The 25,030-nt window shown below is 43.0% G+C and overlaps 1 protein-coding gene across 4 annotated transcripts in view; it reads left to right on the top strand.

The window, feature by feature from the left end:
* Osbpl1a (oxysterol binding protein like 1A) overlaps positions 1–25,030 on the top strand; it is a 238,528-nt gene that overhangs the window by 141,094 nt on the left and 72,404 nt on the right. For 3 of the 4 annotated variants that reach the window (XM_004654838.3, XM_045134619.1, XM_045134621.1), the window contains one exon: positions 5,943–6,105. The exons of the other annotated variant lie outside the window; for it this stretch is intronic. In XM_004654838.3, coding sequence (XP_004654895.2) covers positions 5,943–6,105 — 163 coding nt within the window. The remainder of the gene's footprint in view (positions 1–5,942; positions 6,106–25,030) is intronic. 4 annotated transcript variants of the gene reach the window in all.

Genomic DNA, 25,030 nt, shown 5'->3' with positions numbered 1-25,030 from the left:
CCGTGTGTGTGTGTGTGTGTGTGTGTGTGTGTGTGTGTGTGTGGTTTCTTTTGCTGGTTCTTGCATCTCTCCTTACTTGGGTTCAGTGCTGGCGTTTCATCTTCTTTCTCTCTCCCTTAGTGATCTAAGGGCTTTCAGTGTAACCTAGGTAATCTAAGCCCTTTCTTGCTGAGCTCTCATTTGCTATCGATAGATCACTTAACTTGGTATTTGGATGGCGCACAGCACCTTACTTCGACCACTTCTAGGAAGCTGAGTTCCCGGTTGTGTCTGTCTCCTGCAGTTTGTCCTGTACTTGCAGCTCTGCCCTAGTTGCCTGACCCCAGGCCACCCTGCTGCCTCCATATTCGGACATTATGGTCTGTCAGCAAATTACTTAGCCTTCCTTCAAAGTCTGTGCCGAACCTGACCACTTCTCAGTACTTCTGTTGCTAGTACCTGTCTGTTGTTGCAGTCAGCTTTAGCCCCTTGTTGCTGGGGCAAACATCTAGCTAGACAGAGCTCATGGGATGAATGGGTCTATTTCAGGCTTACAGATCCACTAGTGGTAGAAGAAGCTGGCTTCCTTTCATAGACCCAAGCAGACAGAGCCTACCAAATAGCCAGTCAACACCATAAGGCAGCAAGACCAAACCTCAAGCTCAAACTGCTCTGAGCACACATAGTAGGGCTGGACTCAGATCTGCCACCATGGACACACCCCCTTTAGTAGGAATCTGCCTGATAGGGGCTCAAAAGTAGGAGGTTTAATAAAAAATGACTGAGTTTCCGGGAGTGGTGGCGCACGCCTTTAATCCCAGCACTCAGGAGGCAGAGGTAGGTGGAGACTACATAGTGAATTCCAGGTCAGCCTGGGCTAGAGCAAGACTCTACCTCAGGGAAAAAAAAATAATGGCCGAGTCTGTGGGGCCAAACATTCAAATTACCACACTATCTTTTATTCCAACTCTGTTGAATATCTTAAGGAATCTTTTTGTTTTCTGATTGTAGTCAACTTCCTCCAAACTCTATTTTCAGCAGAAACATATTTTTTTTTTACATTTGCTAAAGGGTGACAGATAGCATAGAAGGAAGATACAGAGTCAGTGACAGTCCTGAAATTTAATATAGACAAAGGTGCTTTATACATCTATAAAACAAAGTAAGTGTACACTGTGTGCATGGTAGCATGAGGATGTAGTTCCATTTTTGTCATTCTTATTATTGGTTGTTTCTTTTGGTTTTCAAGGTTGGGTCTCACTCTAGCCCAGGCTGACCTTGAACTCCCAGCAATCCTCCTACCTCTGTCTCCCGAGTGTTGGGATTAAAGGTGTGCACCACCATGCCCAGCTCATTCTTATTCTTGAGATCAATGCACAATCTCTCCCTGGGCCCTGGGGAAAGTGTGTGAGGCAGTTTGGCTGTGAATTTACAAGTGCTGAGGACCACCAACTTCACATGCGCCCTCCATACTTACCCCATTCTTGTTCTGTTGACATGACTGGCCCTTGCACCCTGGATAATGTATAAAGATTTATTCTGTTCACAGTTTTGGAGGCCTGAGAGGCATAAGTTTAGGCATGACTCTGCCATCTGCTGAATGTGTGGTGAGGCCCTCCTGCTGGGTTCTGGCAAGGTGGAAGGCATCCCATGGTAAGCTTGTTAACTGGAGTTTCTCCTCCTTATAAAGCCACTATTGGCGCCAAGAGGACCCACCCCAGGGATCTCAGTTAGTCACTTCCAAATTCTACTAATATATGGTCCTGGGGATTGTTTCCAAGATAGTTAATTTGAGGGACACATTCAAACCATGGCAATCCTCCATTTTAGCAGTGTGGCAGTCAGACTTGTGGATAGAAGAGCTCTTATCAGATGTAACTGAGTTTTATCAAGTCCCTTCATGTAGCAGTAATGGGATGACCTAAAGCACATATCTTGAAAAGGTTTTGAAATGAGAATGTTGATCTTATGACAGCAATAAATGTCAGTCTTGTGTCTTCATGCAGAGAAGACACAGTAAGGTTTTTATTCAAGGTCTAGTGTTTGCTTTGGTACTTTTTGTTGGTCGAGTTGTAACTGTGCATGTAAATAGCAGAGAAATGAGCAAGGCTAGTGTTGAACTGACCAGAGGGTGATCAGTTGACAGATCCTGACAAGGCCAAAATTTACCCTAGCTTCTAATGGGTCAGGTGCACAGTGTCCATGGGTACTGATCAGCAGTCCCTCCATCCTGTTGTGCCTTTGCCAAACGACTAGCTTTCTGATTAGCTCTGCCTCACTGAGCCCCTTTGAACATGGGTATATTGCAGGCACTTTCTTGAAAAGAGTATATAAAATGTCTGTAAGTTAGCTAGCACATAACTGTTTTGAAAACGGGTGTCTTGCTGGCATCCATTTACTTTGGAAGCATTCACTGTGAATTTCACATTCTAGCATGGAGTGGATTAAAATAAATGTGGTTTGAGGAGATAGACTGCTGGAAAGAGTCAACCTTGGACATTAATCCTCACAGGGTTCCAGACACAGGGCAATGCATATGTCTATTGTGTAGTATTTGTTGGCTCACACCTTTGTTCTTACAACCTAACACATATGTTCACTTGACCATATCTTGTCTTTTGTTATCCTCAGTCTAAAATCTTCTAATGTAACTATAAACACATGTTCGGGTCCACTAGGTGTTTGAAGAAAATCCATGATTACTCTAATTATAACTAGGATAGTTGTTATAGCTTAAAAGCTAAAAAAAAAAAAATTTTTTTTTTTGTTTTTTTGGTTTTTCAAGGTAGGGGCTCACTAGCTCAGGCTGACCTGGAATTCACTCTGTAGTCTCAGAGTGGCCTCTAACTCCCGGTGATCCTCCTACCTCTGCCTTCTGAATGCTGGGATTAAAGGTGTGTACTACCATGCCTGGCTAAAAGAAATCTTGTAATCACCATGCCTGTGTTGGTGCAGAATGTAAATGCTCCTAGAGAAAATGAACATTTGCAAATGAAGTTTAAAACTGAGGTGAATCTTTTTAAAGTTGCACTCTCCCTGTCCTTGGTAGCAGTTCTACACTAATTGTTAACACATGACATGCCCCGGCTGTTGTTTGTGGACTGTGCGCTCAGAGAGAGGGTGCGGGCGTGTTGTTCTGCTTGTCTCCTCACTCTACAGGATTCATGGCCATAAGTGTCAGCTCAGAGGCTTCTTTTGAGCAGGGAGCTCACTGCCTGTGCGGCTCTTCATCCTTCTCATTTTTCACCTCCATGAGGGGAGACTGCCATTTGTAGGTAGTTTTGTAGTAAGGCTACTTTATTGCAAGAAATCTTGCTAGACATAAAACTAATAAAAATCCCCTGCGATTATTTGAAAGAGAAACAAAGTCAGAAATAGAAGGTGCCTCAGCATCTTCCTGCCTGGCTCCCCAGCTTGTTCACTCTTAGAACAAGCGAGAACAGATGGACACATAGCAAAAGTGATGCTTATGAAATGGATGAGAGGATAAGTTGTATTGTGAAGATTTTGTCAAGGTGACTGGATATTTGTAGGCCCTGGTCATTAATTGCCACTTGGCTGATATCTCCATGAATTTAGATATTAAAATGTATGTATTTGTTAATTCAAAGGCATAATACACTCAATCTCATGTGTAAATGTACCCCGCCACAGCACATTTGCATTTTCTTTTGGAGAAGAGAAAGAATGTAGATCCTCTTGCAGTGTAATTTTTGGAATGTACAAATATAGCAGAGCTGGTAGATCTTTTTCATCCAAAGAAAAGATTATTTTGAACTTGATGCTCAGACTTGTCCCCCTTATTTACATTTAACCCATGGGAAAGGAAAGAACAGCCTTTTCTTCAAGTTTTTAAGTTGACTCCATCCACAGTACAAGGATTTCCTCCTCTGGAGATACTCTTTTATTTCTGAGACTCTTTGAAAGTATTTTGTCAGTTTGCAGTAAAATATGGAGGTACTTACCAAATTAGAAAGGTCTGGGGAGACGGCTGAGTGGGTGTGGGTAAGAGCGCTTGTTGCTCAGGCACGAGGACCCGGGGCAGATCCCAGCACTCGTGTAAAGTAAACGCTCACCTGGCCACACGCACCCGTGACCCCACCACTGAGCGGGATGGAGTCAGGAAAATCATCCAGTCTACGTAAAAACTGAGCTCCAGGTTCACAGACAGACTCTGTACCAGAGAAATAAGGAAGAATTCTTCTGTCCTCTGCATGTGTGTGCATGGAACATGCACGTCTGCGCACACTTCATATACCACATATGTTATACACATGCACACACCAAAAAAATAGTTCTGCGTGCCTGCTCTATTCAGTATTACTTTCCACTTATTGCTATTTTTATTTCCTTTTCGCAGCTCTAATAATTACAGTCTCATTGCTGATGATGAACACTGAGGTTCCTGAGGACTGGAACTATTCTCAGGATGATAAAGACTTAACTGTTTGTTTCATGAACTGAGCCTGGAAGTCAAACTGTAGTTTAAGTTCTATCCCAGACTCAGCATATTGGACCTAACCTGCAGCCATCAGGACCACAAAGTGCCCTGGTCAGAACGGAGAGGGAGCTGTGCCATGTTCAAGTTGATGAGGAAGAGAAGAGAGGGAACATGAGGAAGTGAAAGGGTTAGTCCAGCTGAGGGAGTGACCCAAAGGGGCCATTGTGAAAGAGCTCCCAGCTTCCAAACGTGGGGGAGAGTGAGGCTGGACAGAGGAGAACTAGGAAGTGGCTCCCTGTGCCTTTCAGCGGGTCACAGCAGCTCCCCTGGGAGGGAGAGAAGAGCGAGGGGAGAGCCTCCTGGTGCTCACTCAGCATCGGCAGCAGGCATGACTCTGGAGCGCCTGTTTGATAAGGGTTGTTCGCTTTTGTTTGTGCTGATTTGAGACAGGCTCTGCCTGTACAGTGCAGGCTGCGTTCACACCATCAATCCCCTAACCTCAGCCACCACATCCAACCTTAAAACATCCAGCTTATAGTCAGGAATTATGTTTGAGAGAGAAATTCTGATGCCAAATGGAGAATACAAGTGTGTGGACCACTGCTGAATGGTGCTCAGCTAGATTGTTTCATGATGACAGAACCTCTTCGAGACCAGAAGAGACTTCTGAGAATATGTCATCGGCACTCTCAGCTTTTCTGACTCCTCAGTACCCTATTGCACTGGCTCCCAACTGAGCAAGAGTAGCAGTGATTCCTGAGTTCTTCATACAGAAATCCCTCTGGATTCCTGTCATGCTGTCCTGTGAGGACAGGGCTCTTGAGGTTCAGAGGGGTTTAGGGAAAGGCATAGAAAGGTTCAGGGACTCTTGGCTACTATGCGAGGGTAGATAGTATTCTCTAAGGCAGAAAAATCAAACCAGCTCTGTCTGTAGCTTTTCATCTTTGTAGTCTTTTATTTTAAATTAAAGGTGAAGTGTGGAATTCAAACAAAATAGACACTTAAAGTGGAAACAAAAATGTTTATAGTTATTACCCAGCAACTTGTTTCCCTGTATTTGCTGCACCAGCTGTTATGGAAGTGAACAGGGAGACTCCTCTTAAGCTGTGGTATTATACACATTTTAACACTTGTTATGTTAGAAAAAAAACCTCACTGAATGGGATTCTTAATTTTGTAATTAATGTTGAGGGAGAAATATTTACTATTTTTCTTAAAAAACTGTATGATTTCTGAATTGACTATTACATTTTTTAACAAGACTAGGATTCTGATCATATGAGCTACATTTGTTTGGTAGTTCATAATCTATTTTCATTAGCTAAGCTGTTGTGAGAAAAGGTCCCATGAGAAGAACTAAATTAGCTTAGTAATTTTGCTCATTCATCTATGTGTATATAATATGCCTGTTTTCATTTCTGCTCTTGCAGTCAGACTAGATAAAAAGCAAGTAATTTTCACGTCTTCTGAGAAAAATCTCTGTCTCTTGTCTGAAATCTTTTGCATATCTGTTTTCTTCTAGGTGAGGAATTTTAGATTGGAACAGGAACAAGAAAAAAACAAAATTTTGTCAGAAGCACTGGAGGCTTTAGCCACTGAGCACCATGAACTAGAACGGTCTCTGGTCGAAGGCTCCCTGCCTCCCAGCATCCTTAGTGAAGACGAGTTCTATGATGCACTGTCAGGTAACTAGAATCCTGGGGTCTGTGTTGTTGGAGAAGTAGAGCCTACCCCTTTAATGTCTTCATAAGAGTAGGTGTTAACTGGGGCTCCCAGATTATGAACACACACAGTTGTATCTCTGGAACCCCCCAAATTATTTTGTGTCATGGAAGCAAGAGTTTGAGGGTCTGAGACAAGCATTCATCATGGAGTTTGCCCACATTGAAGGCATATTTGATGCTAGGATTGTAATGCTGTTAAAAATGCCCACATTTGATATGTACATTTGTTCCATGACCATTTATAAACGACCTCCTTGGGCAAGGTGCTGTTGTTTGTTTGAAGGAAAGAGATGGGTGAGTTCTGTCTTCTGAAAGGCCTGTGGATGAAGGATGTGGATCAGTAACATTTAAGTACATTTCAGTATGCTTAGAGCCAAAGTAGAGGGGAGACCAGGGCATAGCTGGAACAGAGAAAAGGAAGTGCTTACCAGTGCCTCAGAAACACATGCTGAAGGCCTCCTACTCCTAGACTGAGAGCTGATAAAACTCAGCGTGAGAAGCTAGGAGGAAGGCCGGGAGCCCGCTCAGCAGGTAAAGCCTTGCTGCAAGCACAAGTGCTGAGAGGTCTTGAGCCCTCATAGTTTGGGCATAGGCCTCTAAGTCTGTAACCCCAGTCCTGTAGGAAGCAGAGATCTGCCAGAATGATGGAGGAAAGACGTGTGACACTCTCCTCTGGCACACTCACGTATCTGTTCATATCCCACATCACCTGTCCTACAGGTAAAAAAGAGAGAAAGAGATGTTGGTAAGTCGAGAGCTGAGAACTGGAGGAGGAGGTGCTATTAGAAGTTTAGTTTTTCATTTTGTGTTTACAACAAAGGTCTCACTTTATAGCTAAGGTTTGGCATCCTAAATGCTAGGATTACAGGCCTGCATTAACAAACCTATCTGAATTGATCTTAGTAATTGACATTGGAAGCTTTGAGGTAGATGTGGGTGGAGAATGAGAAGACTGTGGGGAAATGATTGCAGGTGGTGAGACTGAGACAGAATTTTCTGAAAAAAATTTAAATGTTTTTTGTAACAAGTGAACATATACAATTATTAGGTTTCAACAAATTTGACCATAAAAGCAACAAACTTGTAAAATAATCAAATTGGTAATAGGTAATGAGAAAAGCATAGTGAGAAGTGGCAGAAGTGAGGACTAAAGAAGTTTAGATGGCTTAGTGATTAAGGTGCTTGCCTATGAAGCCTAGGAACCCAGGTTCCGTTCCCCATAACCCACGTAAGCCAGATGCATAAGATAGCACATGCATCTGGAGTTTGTTCACAGTGGCTGGAGGCCCTGGTGAGTCCATTTTCTCTCACTGTCAAATAAATAAAATATTTAAAAAGAAGTTTAGGCAGAGAAAGTAGCATGAGATAGGAAGATGTTGGTAGGATGTCAGCTCAGAGTCATTACATAAGAGAAATACAATCAAACATTAGTAGAAGTAGGAAAAATAATTTTGATAGTCAGATTTTCACATAATCAAATAAGACTATGATGACAGTGGTGGTCAGTTAAATGTGGGGTGTGTGATAAGCATGACTCATGTTAGGAAGGAAATGAAAAAGTAGCATTTGAAGCCATACAGGGACAGTGAAAGAAGTATTGAACATGACAGGAGGGTAAGGCAATGCCATTTAAGATGGCTGGCATTTTCACACATCAACCTTGTGCCACTTCCACTGGTGTCGTCTCATGTATTCCTTCTGTGAGTGACTCCCAAAAAAAGTAACTTGAAGAGTCACGAGATTAAACAGAAACAATGCCAGGTTCTTCTGTTGCTTATCTCTTATATTCTTTTGTTTTGTTCTTTTTTTTTTTTTTTTTTTTTTTTGACATAGGTCTCTCTTTAGCCCAGGCTGACTTGGAATTCACTATGTAGTTTCAGGGTAACCTTGAACTCACAGTGATCTACCTGTCTCTGTCTCCCAAGTGCTGGGATTAAAAGTGTTCACCACCATGCCTGGCTTCTATATTCTTATGATAATAATAATAAAAAAACTTTTAAAATTTTCATAAATTCTCCCTTTGTTTTATAAACAATTGAATGTGAAAATAGAGCACAACAAAATTCTCTCACCTCTTACCTCAAGTAATTATTGTACTTTTTGAATTTATTTATTTATTTGAGGGGACCAGATAGAATGAGCATACCAGGGCCTCTAGCTGCTGCAAATGAACACCAGGTGCATGTGCCACCTTGCGTATCTGGCTTACATAGGTTCTGGGAAATTGAGCCTAAGTCCTTAGGCTTAACCAGGAAGCATCTTAAACACTAAGCCATCTCTGTAGCCTCATCATTGTACTTCTTTAGAGGGTTTGATATTAATGGCCTTCATAGACTCTTTTCCAGGCCTTTTAAGCACTTACAATTACATATGCTCATGTACATAAAGACTTGTAAAAAAGAAGTTAAGGCCCTAAGTAGCTGTGTAATTGTTCTAGTGTAGGCTTTCCACTTAACTTGTCTTGGGACTTGGAGTTAGGGCTCAAGTCACTCTTTGTACATGTTAGTAGCCTTTCTTAGCCTTTCTCTTCTTGAAAGTCATTTAACAGCTCCTCTTCTCACTTGGTAAACAATCCTCCAGTCGTCCGTAGGAAGAAGAAATGGGAAGAACTTTAGGCCTGGTCGAGGATCCCCAGCTCAGCCTCATTCACCCTGCATTCCACCGTGGTGTGGGGTATCTGCTGCATTGAGCATGGCTGTGCTCAGAGGCTCCCGGGGATGAGTCCTTATGCCTGGGCTAAGGCCCATTCCACCATGGCTCTAAGAAATGTGCCAAGGCTTGAGTAGCTGCCCTGAATTTCATTACATTTGTCTGACATGATGGCTCTTTGGTGGCTGCTTCTCCTGTTTCCTAGTACAACCCTTAGGAGGCATTTGGAACAATGAAGACTCAGATGCCCTCATTTCCACATCCTGACCTGCCATTAAGCTAGCCATGTAACTCACAGCAGTCACACGGCCCTCTCTCTGGAATGGCTTCATCTTCCCATCACTGCCTCTACACAGCAGCTCTCTTCCCACTTCCTCATGTTGTAAAAGAAGAAGTGTGCCCCCTCAAATCAGGCTATCTCTTGGGCTAGAAAGGTGACTCAGCAGTTAAGGGTGCTTTCTTGCAAGGCCTGACGGCCTGGGTTTGATTCTCCCGTACTCATGTAAAGCCAAATGCACACTGTGGTGTATGCATCTGGAGTCCAGTTGCAGAGTGGCAAGAGGCCCTAGCATGCTCTCACTCTCTCATTTTCAAATAAAAAATAAAAATATTTTAAAAACTAAGGCTGTGTCTTCCTTTGTTGCCAAAGTTCATGGTCCCCATCTCTTTGTGCCTACATGAGACTTTTATTTAGTTAAAGCTGCCTCCACGTATATTTCAGTACCATATAACTTTAAATTGGCCTTTGAAGATTGATTCTCTTATAGTTCTAAGGCTTAGAAGTCCTGAAGTCAAGGTAGCAACAGATCTGTGTTCCTGCCAATGGCTCTAGGAGAGAATCCGTGTCCTTGCATAGTCTAGCTTCTAAAAGCCCACCTTGCATTCCTTGAATTAAAGCCCATCCTCCATCCTTAAAGATAGCGTGTTATCTTCAGTCTCCCTTTTCAAAGGACTCTCGTGATTACATTGGGCTCACCCAAATAGTCCAGGACAGTCTCCCATCTCAAGATTTTTAACTTGAACCCACCAGGTTTTTTTTTTTCCTCTACTAGGTAAGATAACGTTGTCACAGGTTCCAAGGATTAGGACATCGACATCTTTGAGGAGCCATTATCCTGTCTGCCACAGTTCCAGAATTGTCATCTCCTACTCTGTCCTTTTGCTAGAGACTTGCATACTGTGCTGTCAGTTTTCTATGAACAAAGTTAGCACATGGTCTTTCAGAGTTCTTCCTCTTGGACCTGGCTTCATTGAAGTGGTTGTCTCCTCTTTCATCTCCTGAAGCAGCAGCTGGAGATTGATTCATGGCACTCATGTGCCATAGCCATGAACCTCGGACCAAGGTTTGGTCTGTCCATTTTATATGCAGAAGACACCTTGAATTTTCCCTTGTTCTGTTAATGTGGAGTAGTGGTTAAAAAGCTGATAAATTATTTTTACTGATTTCTTTTAACACTCGTGTAGTGTTACGTTCCCTTTTCTGGGACAAAACACACAACCAAAAGCAATTTGTAGGAGGAGGAAAGGCTTCATTCCAGGCTTACAGTTTCGAGAGGAAGCTTCATCATGGTAGAAGAGCTGGCTAACTTCCATACATCCACAGTGGAGAGAGAACAGCAAGGCCCGGTTGGTTTTGAACACACAGTAGGCTAGACTCCTCAACCCACAGGTCTCTCCCAGAAACACACCATGTGCAGCAGAGCTCCACCTCCCAAAGTCCGCATCAGCTGGATGCTAAGTAGGAAGCTTAATCAAAACTGCTTGAGGCTATGAGGGACGTTTTCACTCACACCACCACACTTGGGAAACTTACTTTACTTTCCTGTGTGTATCATTTCTTCATCAACGAATAGGTCAAAAAGTTACTGTGAGGAATAAAGAAATACATAAACTTAAGAGCACCTAGTACACTCAGAGTTTAATAGATGTGAAGTCTCATTACTGTCACCTGAGCTGTGCCCCTCCCATCTGGCCTTTCCAAAAACAATTGTTGTGTGCATGGGTGCACCATGTTCTCTTGCTGCTGTAAACAAATACCTGTCTGGCTTTACGTGGGTCACTGGGGAATTGAACCCAGGCTGGCAGGCTTTGTAAGCAAACACCATTAACTGCTGAGCCACCTTTCTACCCCCAAATCTGGACTCTTAACTGGTCTGTGTGTGCTTCTAGTCCCTTGGTTCTGTGTGTGCCATCCATAATATTCTGTTGAGGTAATAAATACTCCCTTGCCTTCCCGCCTGTGGCCCTTGAGTGAATTCCCACTGCACCAAGAATACATTCTAGCCTCCGTAGTAGCTGACCCAAGGCTGCCCCACGACCTGAATCCTGCTGTTTCTTCACGTCTGTCCTGTGGCCTTTCCCCCATTTGCTGCCTCCTGGCTACTGTGCTTTTTCTCCAGGCCTCGAATGAAGGTGCGGTGCCAAACAATTGGATGCACAGCTCAGTGGGAGCCAGGGAAGGTGCAAACCTGGGTCTTACTTGAAGCTTTATTTCTATGTCACAAGCGTAGATTAAACTAGCCCATCCCAAGATGGAGAAGATGTGAACGGTATTTTTAAAGCTATTTCCAAAACATTTCAAAGTTTCTTCTGTTATGTTGTACTCTTTCAGGAAGTCACTAACAACTTTGTCATAATTTTTGAAAGTAAAAGGATAATTTTATTTGCCTCACTGAAATTCCACATGATTTCCTGTTTCCCATTACCATGTCACCTTAATCTTTTCCAGATAGGCAGGGTCAATGGAAATCTACAGATATGGTGGGTGAGCCAACAGTGTCATGTAATAATTTGTTTTCAAGTCTTGTAGGATTGCTTGAAAAAGAAAAAAAAATTTTTTTCCAGTATGCTCAGTGATTAAAGTTTTCACAAAATTTCATAAGACAGATTTTTTCTTATAATGCAGTTGAATTCCATTGAAAGAAATTATTTAAAATGGTAGAAATCTAATGAAATGACACCTTTTGTCTTTTCTTTGCTATCATATATATGTGTGTGTATATGTGTGGAGAAATAGTTATGTAAAATAACATTCTAAATATAACAAAGTGAATACTTTATTGGAAAGAGACTAAACAGTCAATGATATGAAAGCAAAAAGATTCATTAAGAAACTAAATGCTAGCTAATTCTGAGGAAAAACTTTATTCTGACATTCAATCAAATTATAAGAATATGTTTTGGAAAGAGAAAGTGATTCATTCTATGTATTTCTACCCAGTCTACTTCCCTATTTTCTTGTCTCTACCAAAGCTCTCAAGTGATTTTCTGATGTCTCCTTCCCTGGGTGGTGTTTCCCCACTCCTCCAGGCAGAAGTAGCCCATTCTTTTCTTCCTTCAGCGGACCCATCTTTTTGCACCTTCTATCACATTGTACTCGTCTCTTTGTGATGGGAGGGACCATATCTACTTATGTCCTTTGAGGTTCCTATCACAGATTCATAGTCACCTTCTAAAAGCTTGGTGATGTACGGTGTTGAATACATGTCATTAATATTTCTGTCTTCCTTAAAAACACTTTGGGAATCAGTAAAAAGCCCAAGATTATCAGGAATGTCTGAAGATTTCATGCAGTTGTGTTTGCCCCTTTGGGTTCTGTGGGGGTGAAGAAGTGTGAGGGCTGAAGAGGGTTGGAGGGAAAGAGGCCAAAAGGGGGATGAGGGGCAAATGAGGATGAAAGGGTGAAATTCCATCAGACGTTAAAACAGGATCAGGGAAGGAAATAGCGGCATAGGGGAAAATCCAAGGTACAGACCTTATGCATCACTGTAATCTTCCAGGTGATTAGTTTTTGAAATATTTGTCACTATTTAAATAATGCCATGATTATTTAAATGCTATCTAAATAATTGCATGGCTGTATTTGTTAGTACTAGTATTAGTCTGAGATAGCAGGTTTGTGGAAAATTCCTGCCTTGTCCTTATTGTAAGTTCACAATGTTGATCTTACTGTTCATTTTCCTTTTTATAAACATGTTGAGATCAGTTGCTCAAGAAAGGCTTTCTTGCTAAATTTTCCTCTTATTGATATTTTTTGCTGAAATGTGCCATGAATAATGTATAAAATCCAATAGAGTTAACTGGCAAGACCAGTAGACAGTTATGTCAGGAAACTGAAGCCAGTTTTAGCATTTTTCAGTAGTTTTAATGGGAGGTCTTTGTTAAATTATGTCATTTCAAGTGAAAACTTTGAAAGTGGAGTGTGGTAAAGTAACAGCTGGGTTTAGTAGCATGTCAAATAGTTTAATCCAACAAACACAACAGGTGATATAGCTGAGAAAAATGAATATCTATAATGATGTTTTACAAGTAGAAGATACAGGAGTTGAATAAGGTTGTTAGTGTTGGTGGTGAAAACTCTGAAGACATTGTTCACAATCATTTTTTTTTCCAAATTTTTATTAACAACTTCCATGATTATAAAAAATGTCCCATGGTAACCCTTTCCCCATTTTCCCCTTTGAAACTCCATTCACCATCTTATCCCCTCCTCATCTCAACCAGTCTCTCTTTTATTTTGATGTCATGTCCTTACAGTGCTCGACACTACCTACACAAGACCATCATAAGAGGAGGAAAAGATCATGACACAATCAAAGAGTTCAAGGCCACTTGAGTTCAAGATGAGCCTAAGCTACATATAGTGAGACCCTGTCATAAATAAACACCAAAAAGTCAATCTAACACCTAAAGGATAAATCCATTCATCAGGATGTACCCAGGACGTACGTTCATACATACATACGTACATACATACCTCAGCCCAGTATCTGGTGTCCAACAACAAGAACACTGTCTCTTATCTTTGTCCTGTTCAATCCCGGCTCTGACATTCCTTTGACCCACACTGAGTCGTCCACTCGGCTTGTTCCCGTCCTCAGGTGTCCTTACCACCCCCTCCCCCACTTTAGGTTGCACATGATTTCTGCCATGACTGTCTCCCCCTGAATATACTCACTGGCAAGATGTCAGTCCGTGTTCTCTTCCTTCCGTGCCAGCTCTCAGCAACAGTGGCTAGCCCATTGCTTTAACACCCAGCTGTTAACTTCTGTTAGCCCCTTCCTATTAAATGTTTCTACTCACTCACTTCTGCATTCTTATGTCATACTTCTGATCTCATCAAAAATTTCCATCCTGCTCCATCAAATGGAAGCATTGCTTATGTCATCGAGAAGCTCCTCCGGTTCCTCTGACATGGCCACCAGCACATATGCGTGGGGACCCCATGTCCTGCCTTCCATACTCCACAATGATGGGTGGTAGTTCCTTTCCAAAACAAACCCCCCAGTCAGGGCCTGGGTCCCACCCACTGTCATTTATGTAGGGATGCCATGCAGCTCTTCGTTTACCAGAGAGCCAGTTGTTCCATGTCCTCGTTGATGTAATCTCGCATGCCGGAGCTCCTTCACAACTTTCCTGCTCCTGAGTGCCCGCAGCGAGCCTGCTCCTGCAACCCGGTGTTAGGATGTTCCTTGCCTACTGGAGTGGTCCTTTCTCCACGCTCATCTGTGTTCAGGGTCCAGTCACTGAAATGCTCTTCTTTCTACAGTTACTCTCTAGATTCTTTGTGTTCTTTAAGTGTGGTCTGTAGACCAGTGATAGGGACATCACCTAGGAGCTTGTTGGATATGCAGATTCAAGGCCCTAGCTCAGGTGGAGGGAATAAGAATCTTCATCCTTACAGACTTCTAGGTGATTCGTAAACACTCCAGCGCCTGAGCAGCATTGCCTTTGATGACCTCATTTCGTCCTTTAAATGCGCTCTATTCTGAAAACTCCATTGGCCTTGTATCTGTGGCCTCATTCTTGGCTTACATTTCACTCATATCTAAATACCTCCCTAACATCGTCACTAAACCATATAATGAGAACGCCTGAGTGTCATTATATGTCTAAAAGAACTCTGGAGATCCTCTCAAGCTGCCCCTTCCACACATAGGCACAGTGGTAAATGGAAAGCTTGCCTTTCTACTTAGGGAAGCCCAGGCTGAGAACTTTAGGATTATCTAGCACAGACTCCATCTACAAAATCCTGTCAGGTCTACCTTAAAAAAAAAAATGGCAGTCTCATAATCCCACCCATTCCCAGGCCTGAACACCATCATGTCTCCTGGTTTATTACAGTAGCTCTCTAAGTGCTTGTACCTTGTCTCTCATCGTATTTGAGCACTGCCTCCAGAGGGATCCTCTACAAACACCAACCTGAGTGCATCACCTCTGCTAAGAAACCTTCCCTGGCTTTGCTTTTCAACTAGAATAAATGCCAGCACCCTTGGGGTCCCGGCTCTCTGCCATTTTCCTGACCTGCCTGGCTCCCCTCACTCTTGCCAGTCACAATGATCTCCGTACTAGTTCTTTAACTTGTCAGGCATGCCTCTCTCAGGACTTTGTTCTTCATTCTTGCTTCTGCCTGGAAGTCTTATCACACACATCTATATGCCTGTAGTGCTTACTGTCTCATTTCATGCACTTTCCTAGGATAGGACCTCTTCTCTCTCGTGTTCTGTACTTGTTTCTCACCCTCCTCCAGTTGCACCTTTCCTATAGTAAGCATTTGCCTGTTGCTCTCCCACAACTGGAATATGAGCTGGGGGGTGGGGCTGCTCTTGTTTAGTTCAGAGATGTCCTTCTCGCCCCTAGAATAGTTCTCACCCAAGGAGGCGTTCAGTAAATGTGTGTTGGGAAGTAATGAGTAATGGCACGTAGGTGTGTCTAAGCAATTTGGAAGAGAGGCAGCTAGCTGAGGAAGTTGGAGGAAGGATAGCAAAATGAAACTGATGGGGTCTTTTGCAGGCTCAGTAAGCATTCTCCACCCAGACAAGAGGAGGGAGAACGCTCTCTGTGGGGGAGTGGAGCACATTGGAACATGCAGAACAATGGTTTTCAGAGCCATCATGAAAATGAGTTCTGGGCGAAGCAGAAATGCGTGTTTTGAATGCTACAGTTGATAAAGCTTTATTTTTGAGGGTAAATAAAGTGAATTGAGGGTTGGGTTCTAGAGGATTAAGATACCCTTAGAATTTCATGTTTATTTACTGAAAACTTCCATGTGGACCAAAAAAATGTGAAAGTTTTCTGTGAAGGAAACAGGAGTTGTCATCCTGTTCTGTCCCAATAGCCCATGTGCTATTTAACAACCCTGTGACGACAGGCTGAGAAAACTCTTAAGTGTGGAGGTCACTTCTAGCTCCTTTTCCTTGCTGCCCTGCTCCAGACATTGGTTTAACCTTCTGTTGCTCATTTCCTCCTCTAGTACTCACTGTTGGTATAGTAGTCCTCCACCCCACCCCCCTCTTTGTCCCCATAGATGTACATGATGCTGCCTTCCTGATGGGAGCCCTGTTGCCATTTATCCATGCCCATCCTTCATTGTGGTGTGGCATGCTGGGCAGCAGTCCCCAACGTAACGTCTACCACCTCATGTCTGGAACTTGCAATAATTACCTCATTTGCCAAATGTGATCTTCACAGATCTGGTTAGCTAAGGACGTAGAGATAAGGAGACCATGGATTGTCCGTGTTGGAGCCAAATACCCTCAGATGAGGGGCAGACACATAGAGGAGAGGTGACCTGAAGGTGGTGGTAGAGATTAGAGTGCTATGGCCACGAGCCCAGACCACTGGCGGTCTCTAGAGAGTGCCACCTGATAGTACTTTGATTGTCACCCAGAAAAACTGACGTGGGACCTCTAACCTCTAGCCTCCAGAATTCTTAACTATTTGGTGTTATTTCAAGCCACAAGTCTGTGGTAATTGTTACAGAGGCCGTAGGAAGTGATACAACAGGATTGTATCTGAAGTCTAAAACAGATGTTAGTCATTTGTAGACAAGCAATGACTCACTCGTGTCACCTGCCAGGTAAGGCCTATATAGTCTGTGATTGAACCCAGTATAACGCCAGCCCTCAGGACCATGACTCTTTCCTCTAGCCACCCTCCCCTCTGGAAAGGTCAAGGAATCTTGGCAACACACCTTGTTCTCTTAGGCCCTGTGCACTTTTCCCAGCGCGCAGTGCTCTTCCGGCCTACTGCAGGGCACCGTCACATCTGCCGAGATGGGCCTGCTGCCCTCCGGGTGACGGCTTCCTGTCTCCTCTCATGTGCTTCAGTGCGAGTTTTCCACGATACTGGACCTTGGACTCTTGGAGGGCACCAGCCACATCTTGTTAATTCCTCCAAACTAGTCCTTTACCTAGAATGTGGCAAGTTCTCCACAAATGTTTTTTGTTGTGAATGTGAAGCCCCTTTTCCCAACTCTGCTTTATTCTGTAACTGGTCTTTAGTTCTAGAAATATCTTCCTTGTAGAATGAAAGTATCTGTGACCTTTCTGAAAACAGTTTTGAGAAATGATGTTGACAAGACTAATTGGATTTGGTTTTCTTAAATGGATTCGTGCAAGGTTTGTAGGAGCCACATACTGTAGTTTCATATAAATTTTCAACTTGAACTATATAAGGATTTTACTAGTAGAAAAAGAAAGTAATAGACTTATTTCTTTGAGATTGAACTGACACTTTTAAGTTTGTTTGTTTATTTGAGAGAGAGAGAATGGGCATGTCAGGGCTTTCCACCACTGCAAACAGATTCCAGACACATGTGCCACCTTGCACATCTGGCTAATGTGGGTGCTAGGGAGTCAACACTAGGTCTTTAGGCTTCACAGACAAGTGTCTTAACTGCTGATCAATTTCTCTAGCCTTTGAACTGACACTTCTGAAAACATTGTCACCAACAACACTACATGGTTTGGCTGATTTTAACCTGAAGTACTATTGAGAGAAGTTGTCTGGGATGTCTTTGACATGGGTCATATGTGGCCATGATCTGCTTCGCCCTTTCGTCACCTAGTGAATGACCATATGCAGTCTCTTTGTAGCCAACTCTGGACTCGTCTTGGTTTTCAGTTCATAGTTTATTTTAAATGTGATCGTGATAGGTTTTTCTTTCAATATTTTATTTTTATTTATTCGAAAGAAGTAGAGAGAGGCAGGGAAAAAGAGAATATGGGTACCCCAGGGCCTTCAGCCACTGCAAACAGACTCAAGACACATTTTCCCCCTTGTACATCTGGCTTTATGTGGGTACTGGGGAATCAAATCTGGATCCTTTGGCGTTGCTGGAAAGCGCCTTAATCGCTAAGCCATCTCTCCAACCCCAGGTGTTTTTTTTTTTTTTTTTTTCCTGAGGTTGGGTTTCACTCTGGTCCAGGCTGACCTTGAATTCATTATGTAATCTCAGGGTAGCCTCAAACTCACAGCCATCTTCCTACCTCTGTTTCCTGAGTGCTGGGATTAAAGGTGTGTACCACCATGTCCAGCTCCAGGTGTTTTTCTTTTTTTAAATGATGTTTTGTTTTCTGTATGTTTGAGCTTATGCAATTATACCTAAATACAAAATTTGGCACCATTATTTTTGGTATACCTTGGGTTATTCTGGGCATTTTAAGAGCATGCCTAGCTGAAGGGAAGAGGCAAAAGTTTTCACTTGTGTCTGCATTTAGTTTTCTTTCCCTCCTTCCCTTCTTCTTTTCTTTTCTTTCATGGTTTTTCAAGGTAGGGTCTTGCTGTAGCCCAGGCTGACCTGGAATTCACTATGTAGTCTCCGGGTGGCCTTGATCACGGTGATCCCCCTACCTCTGCCTGGGATTAAAGGTGTGTGCCTGCATTTCTTAAGTAAGAGGAAGTGTGGTTTGGACACTGTCGTGGCTCTTCATGTCTTGCTCTTTTGTGCTGCTTGTTCTCAGGCTGGTTTTCAAAGGTCATGTTCAAGTACTTATCAGGGTGACTCTTGAGAACTGTTGGCATGTTTAAGTGTGTGCTCTGACCTGGTCTTTCAGCCTTGTTATGGTAAGAAAAATTAACCATCATCTGGAAGAGTCCATTGAGAAAAGTAGAGATAAATAAAGCCCTCCATAATGCAGTGTGAAGTTGGAGTTGCAGTGTCCCAGTCACCGCCATCGCTCCCCACGCTATCCTGATGAGAAGGGGCCGTGCTAGTCACCTATTAACACTGACTATGAGGAAGGGTTATTTTGGCTCATGGTTTCAGAGCTTCAGGCCATGTTTTGCTGCCTCCATTTCAATGGGCCTGGAGTAAGAGAGCATCCTGGTGTGATTTGACAGGAGGCTGATCACCTCATGGCACCTGAGAAGTGGTAGAGGAAGGAAGGGAGAGGAGAGGAGAGGAGAGGGAAGGAAAGAGGGAGGGGGAGAGAGAGGAAGAGTTGGTGAGAGAGACTGGCTGACCAATTGAAAGAGACTGAGAGACTGAGAGCACACATCTGACACCACATCCACCCTCCAGTGGAGCACCCCAGCAACCTGCTTTCTCCAGGATGTGCCCACCTTCCACAGTCTCTACTGCTCCTTGAAGTCCATGCAGTGATGTGTCTGTCCTCTCATTACGTCTCTGCTCTAAAGCCCATCTTAACACTTCATTGAGGACCAGGACCAAGCCCTTAGCATATGATCCTTGGGGAGCAGGGCACTTCATATCTAGACCATAATGGGGACCTTGTTCAGTCTGAAATGTGTCTAAGTAATCTAAGTTTAAATATGACCAGAGCTTTAAAGACCTGAGCCATTAAAGACTTAACACATTAAAACAACTTTGGAGAGTAACTTTTAGACATTCTATTAATGTTGCTGTTTTACTTGAAGTCCAATGTACTTTAAATGCTTCTCTGCAAACTAAGGCATTTGCCTTATAAATACAGTGTTTTCAAAGTGGCATCCTGGTACTTTTTCTATAGAGTATGTAGTAGTTATCTTGTTACTAGAGCTATCCACATTTTCCCACTTGCCTATCTAATATTCAGTGAATAATGTATGCTGATTCCATAACTCCCTTATTCCATTGTTCAGGAACCACTGAAGTACCCTGAGAGTTTTGAAGCCTTGGTTTAGAATAGAAGCATGTAGGTTTTCAGGGGACAATGTAGCAGGGAATAAGAACAAGGGGCTAACATTGTGTAAGTCTGATATATTGATATATTGCTAAAATCAGCTTTTTTGCTGTTGCATTTTAAAATGTCTATAGAAAAATCAGTTTTGCTTCTGTATGGTTATCTTTTGTAATTAGCATGGAGGTGAGTGCTTACAATACTAGAAAGAATTATGCATCCAACCTGATAGATCTTTGGCTTTGGATTACTGTGTTTTGTTTGGGTGGAGTCCCATTTTTATTTTTTGCTTCTGTTGCAGTAAAATAATGTAACAAAGTCAACCATGCTAACCACATTTTGGGGGTGCACGTGCACGTGCATGTATACGTATGTATGAGAGTGCCTGCCATAGTGTGTGTGTGGAGGACAATGTAGGCATCAGTCCTTGCCTTCCTCTTCCTTTCAGGCAGGGACTGTCATTGTCCTGCTCCGTTTGCCAGACTAGTTGGCCTATGACCATCTGGCAGATTCTCCTGTTTCTGTCTCCCATCTTGCTCTGTGTGCCACAGCGTCTGACTTCATGTACGTTTTCAGGCTCTGAATTCAGGTTCGGCATTCATGCATGCACAGCAAGTGCTCCGTCCATCTGGCCCTCTCCCCAGCCCATGTTAACCATTTTGAGTGTACCATTTGGTGGGATAAACACATGCACATTGTTGTGCAATGTGTCACTGTCATCCGTGTTAGTCAGCTTTCTTGCATCATCATAAAAAGTACCTGCAGTCACTGCCTTACAAGAGAACCGATTTTCTTTGACTCACAGTTTTTGGTGTTTAGGCCTAAGGTGAGGCCACCCAAGGTGGAGCAAAACCATTCACCTCATTCCTAGAAAGCAAAAGAGAAGAGAAGTGAGATTCCACAGTCCCTTGCAAGTTCACAGCCCCAGTGACCAGACCTCGTCTCTTACAGTTTCTGCCCCTCCTCGTCAGTCAAAGCTAGGGACTTAGCTCACATTATATGAGCCTTTATGGGGACAGATAAGACCCAAACTAAACCATCACTCTTGTCCAAAATCATTTCATCATCCCAAGCTGAAACTCCATGTGTTTCACCAAGTCCTGCTCCTCCTCCCACTCCTTACTCTTTTAAGCATGGGCATTGTGGTTAGATTGCTATGCAATAATGCCAGCCAGGGCATCAGTGATACTTTGTTTTTCTCTAAGGGATTAATATATTGACCAATAGCAGTGGAGAGGCTGGCCTATTTGATGCTGATATGCGGGAACAAAATTGAAAAGCCCGCAGTCTTAAGATTGATATATCACTCAGAGGCACTGAAGTTTATTATTGAATTACTTTACTGCATGACTTGAAAATCACTTCTGTGCATAGCGTTGGCTGTGGTCAGTAAACCTTCACAGTTTCTGGTCTTTGTGCTTATTTTAGAGACATTAATGTTTTTTATGGGGGAAATGCAGTGGGGAATGAGAATAGCGAGAGGCTTGCATATTTAGCTAAACATGCTTGAATTTATTTGAGAGTGGTGAGATATGAAACAGTAATACTCTGGAAATGCACTGGTGTTTCTAATGCTAAAAAGAGAGTTTATTAGAATGGCTCTGTTGCCAGTAACAGTGGTCTGTTTCATACTGCATTCATCATAGAATGAGAAATAACTGAACTCCTGGTGGTGATTTTCTGGGATGTGTATGTATGCATGTTCATGGTTGTATGGGTACATGCATATGTGTATGGTTTGTGTGCATATGGAGGCCCAGGGTCAACATCAGGTGTCTTCCTCAGTCATTCTTATCTTGCTTCTTGAGACAGTGTCTCTCACTAAACCTAGAGCTCACAGATTCAGCTAATCTAGCGAGCTAGTTGGCTCCAGGGATCCTCCTGAGCTCTGGGATTTCAGGCACGTCCCACCATGCCGTGCTGTGGACTTGTGCTTTTGAACAACTGGATTTTACCTCACGGGTACTGTCATGTTACTGATCATGCTCCCTTGTTTGCACTGAGGCTCAGAAGCTCACTGTCTGCAGTGAGCATAGAATGCTGGTGTGACGTGGTGTACTACCTTATTCCTAGCTTCATTTTGCATCCTCTTTGACCCTCTGCTGGCCTTTAATTCATCTTTGTTCTTTCACAGCATCCTTTCTGTCCTGCGGCTGCCTGCGCACTCTGCAAGCACTTCGTTGTTCCCTACACTGGCCCTTTCCCTGGAACAGTTCCTACCTACATTGTGACTCTGGTGTCTTCCCCTCACGCTTACTCGTCGCTGCCTTACTTAGCCTCGTCAGTAGCCACAACCCACAACCTTTTCCTGATCCTCTTCTCTGGCTGTAAAGTGGACTGATGCTTCCATTGTACCCAGTGCCCCCATTGTAATTTTTGATATTGCACCTGAAAAATACACTGTTGCCCATATTTCTGATGTACCATGGGCAGGGTCAGATCTGAATTGTTCTCTGACTGTCATGTGCTTTGCACATGATACAAGAAAAGAGGAGTGAATTAAGCAGTGCCAGGGGTGGCAGATGTATCTCAGAATTTAAGATGGCCATTTAACTTTGGAGCGTGGACGTAATTAGTGACCTTTGTCACAGCCCTTCAGGTGAAGGGGAAGGGTGGTGATAACATTGTTAAACATGAGAAGGTGTTGGAGAGCAAAATAGAAGTAAGAATGGAAGGGTGATGAAAAAGGAGGTAGAGAAAGAGAGAAGCAGAAGGTTGTAAGAGAGATGACAGGAAAGGACCCAGGCAGTGCAGACAGGTGTTGCTAGCCACAGAAGGCAAGGGTCTGTGGTACCTTCACTTCATTGTCCCTGGGGTAAGTCCGGTGTCCCATGCGTGTGTGACGCAGAGGAAGGATATGGCTCTTCAGGGGTGCATTTCCTATGCTGACGTCTTGTTGGTAAAATGTCCATCTCTGCATCATGGAGGCTCTTACTTTCTCTTGCTGACTCTTAACTGTACATCATTTAGTACAAACAAACAAAAAAACATTTTAGGTGGGCAGATTCCTTCCACATAATTTGTATCTCTTAAATTCCAAGCACAATATTCCTATATATAGTACTGTTTTAGAAATGCTTGAGGGTTTTTGATTGCTCTTTGATTTTTTTTGACATCTAAATTATAAACTACAAATGCATCTTTAATAGTACTAGTGAAGACAGAGTTACTTGACTCTCAATTCTTAATATCTTTCAAGTAAAACAAGTTTTAAAATGTAATACAAGCCTCTTCGTCTGGATGGCTTTGCCTAGCGGCTCCCTGGGAGCAGCCCCTCCCTCTCTTTTCCAAGCACCACTTTCCCTCTGTTAATCTTCATCATTGTCAGACCGTGGTGGATAGACTGAGAGGTGGTCTCGTTTCTCAGAATGATGCACAATTTAAAACTTAAGACGTGGTTTCTTGTGTATCTTATGTAGTCTTTTTGGACCATGGCCAACCTCGTGTAGTTGAAATCATGGACAGTAAAACTGGGACTAAGGCGGGTCTGGCTGCTAGTATATTTACCTGTTATGAGGAGTATGGGAGGGCGCAGCTATAGTCTTTTTTCTTTTTTAACTTGGTGTGTGTGTGCATGTGGGGGAGTGCGTGGTGGTCAGAAGACAGCTTTGGTTGTTGGGTGTCAGTCTTCACCTTCCACCTACCTTGAGCCGTTCGTTGCTGTGACTGCTGTGAATGCCAGGCTAGCTGCCCAGGAGCTTCCTGTTGATTACGTCACTGACTTTCTCACCTTAAGGCTGCTGGGTTACAACCTCTAGCACCACAGCCTCCACCTTTACATGGGTTCTGGAGATCTGAACTCGGGAGCTCATGCTCAGACTGCAGGCACTTTACCAGTGAGCATCTCCCCAGACCTGTGAGGGTCTGATCTTTGTACATGTCACTCGTGCCATTCAGAGAGTGCAGCATCAGAGCATAAGGCATGGCCACCACCCAACCAGTGATTATGCAGTCAGTGCTATGGTCCAGCAGTTGTTTTCTGAATAAACCTAATGTGGTACCAGTAAATGCATTAGACCATGTTCTAGGATGTACTAGGGGAAAAGCACGTCCCCAGTCATTTAGTTTCATGGCATTTCAGATGTTCTAAGCCTGATACATATGTAGCAAGTGAGGGTTCGGCTACAACACACACTGGGCAGATTGTGAGAAAGTGTGTTTAGGGAAGTTTGTTTGACATGTGTGCTTCTCTTTGCCAGAGCTAAAGACAAGTGAGGAGAGAATCAAATGGGAATTACTAGATCATCTTGAATTTCCATTTTAATAAAAGCTGAGCCCCCCCCCCCCCCATATAATTGTTTTGGATACTGATTTCTGTTTCGAACTGAAAGAAAACGTTAAACAAGGAGTCATTAAAATGGGCTCAGGGCTGGTGAGATGACAAGCCTGAGTATCCAAGTTCAGTCCTCAGGCTCCCCAAAAAAGACCATATGAGGCTTTTGTAACCCTAGCCAGATGGGAGTCACAGACATTTCCAGAAGCGCACAAGCACAGAGACTGCCATTATAGCAGTCAGAATGAGAGAGACAAGGTGGAAGGCAGAGACCAACCCAAAATGCTGTCCTCCAACCTGTCCATGCACGCCACAGCACAAACATGCCAACTCTTACACAGAAGATTTACAAAAAAACAGTGGGTTCAGATCCCAGCTGCCCCCTCACAGCCATGAGACGATTAGATTAGCACACTAGTCAGTCATCTTGCCATCCCGCCTGGCCTTCCCAAACCATCCTGGAGATAACTACGCAAGGGCGACGAAGACGGTGAACGTGCCCAAACTGCCATGACTGAACAGAAATGAGTCATGTTGTTATTCTCCAGTGGGCAGATGGCTCCATTTGGAACTCAAAGCCAGCTGGCAGTGTGACATTTCCATCATAGGGATGCCTACCTAATAATTGATATACAGAGGCTAGGGATATAAAGAATGACATACTAGAAAAATGTTTTTAAATGTAGTTTTAAGTTGCCTTTAGTTATGTGATGAGAGTATTTGATGTACTTTAAACTGCTAGTAAATATAGCTACTATATATTTCCATCATACATGAGTTTTAAAAATGGAACCTTTTGGTAAATTATAATTAATATGCTTTGAGAGGGAAGAAAATAAAAATTAGGGAGAAACCAGCAAATATAATTTCTTACAGAATTGGATAACCCTTGGAAAGCTTTGGAAATACTGAAATATTGAAAAGCATATAAAATTGGTCTAAAATAAATAAATAAAATAGTTTTCAAAAAATTTAAAAAGAGCTGGCTTAGCGGTTAAGGCACTTGCCTGCAAAGCCTAAGGACCCAAGTTTGATTCTCCATTACTCACATAAGTCAGATACA

This window comes from Jaculus jaculus, chromosome 15 (genome assembly GCF_020740685.1).
Source record: "Jaculus jaculus isolate mJacJac1 chromosome 15, mJacJac1.mat.Y.cur, whole genome shotgun sequence".
NCBI lineage: Eukaryota > Metazoa > Chordata > Mammalia > Rodentia > Dipodidae > Jaculus > Jaculus jaculus.
This window is presented reverse-complemented; position numbering and strand designations above follow the sequence as displayed.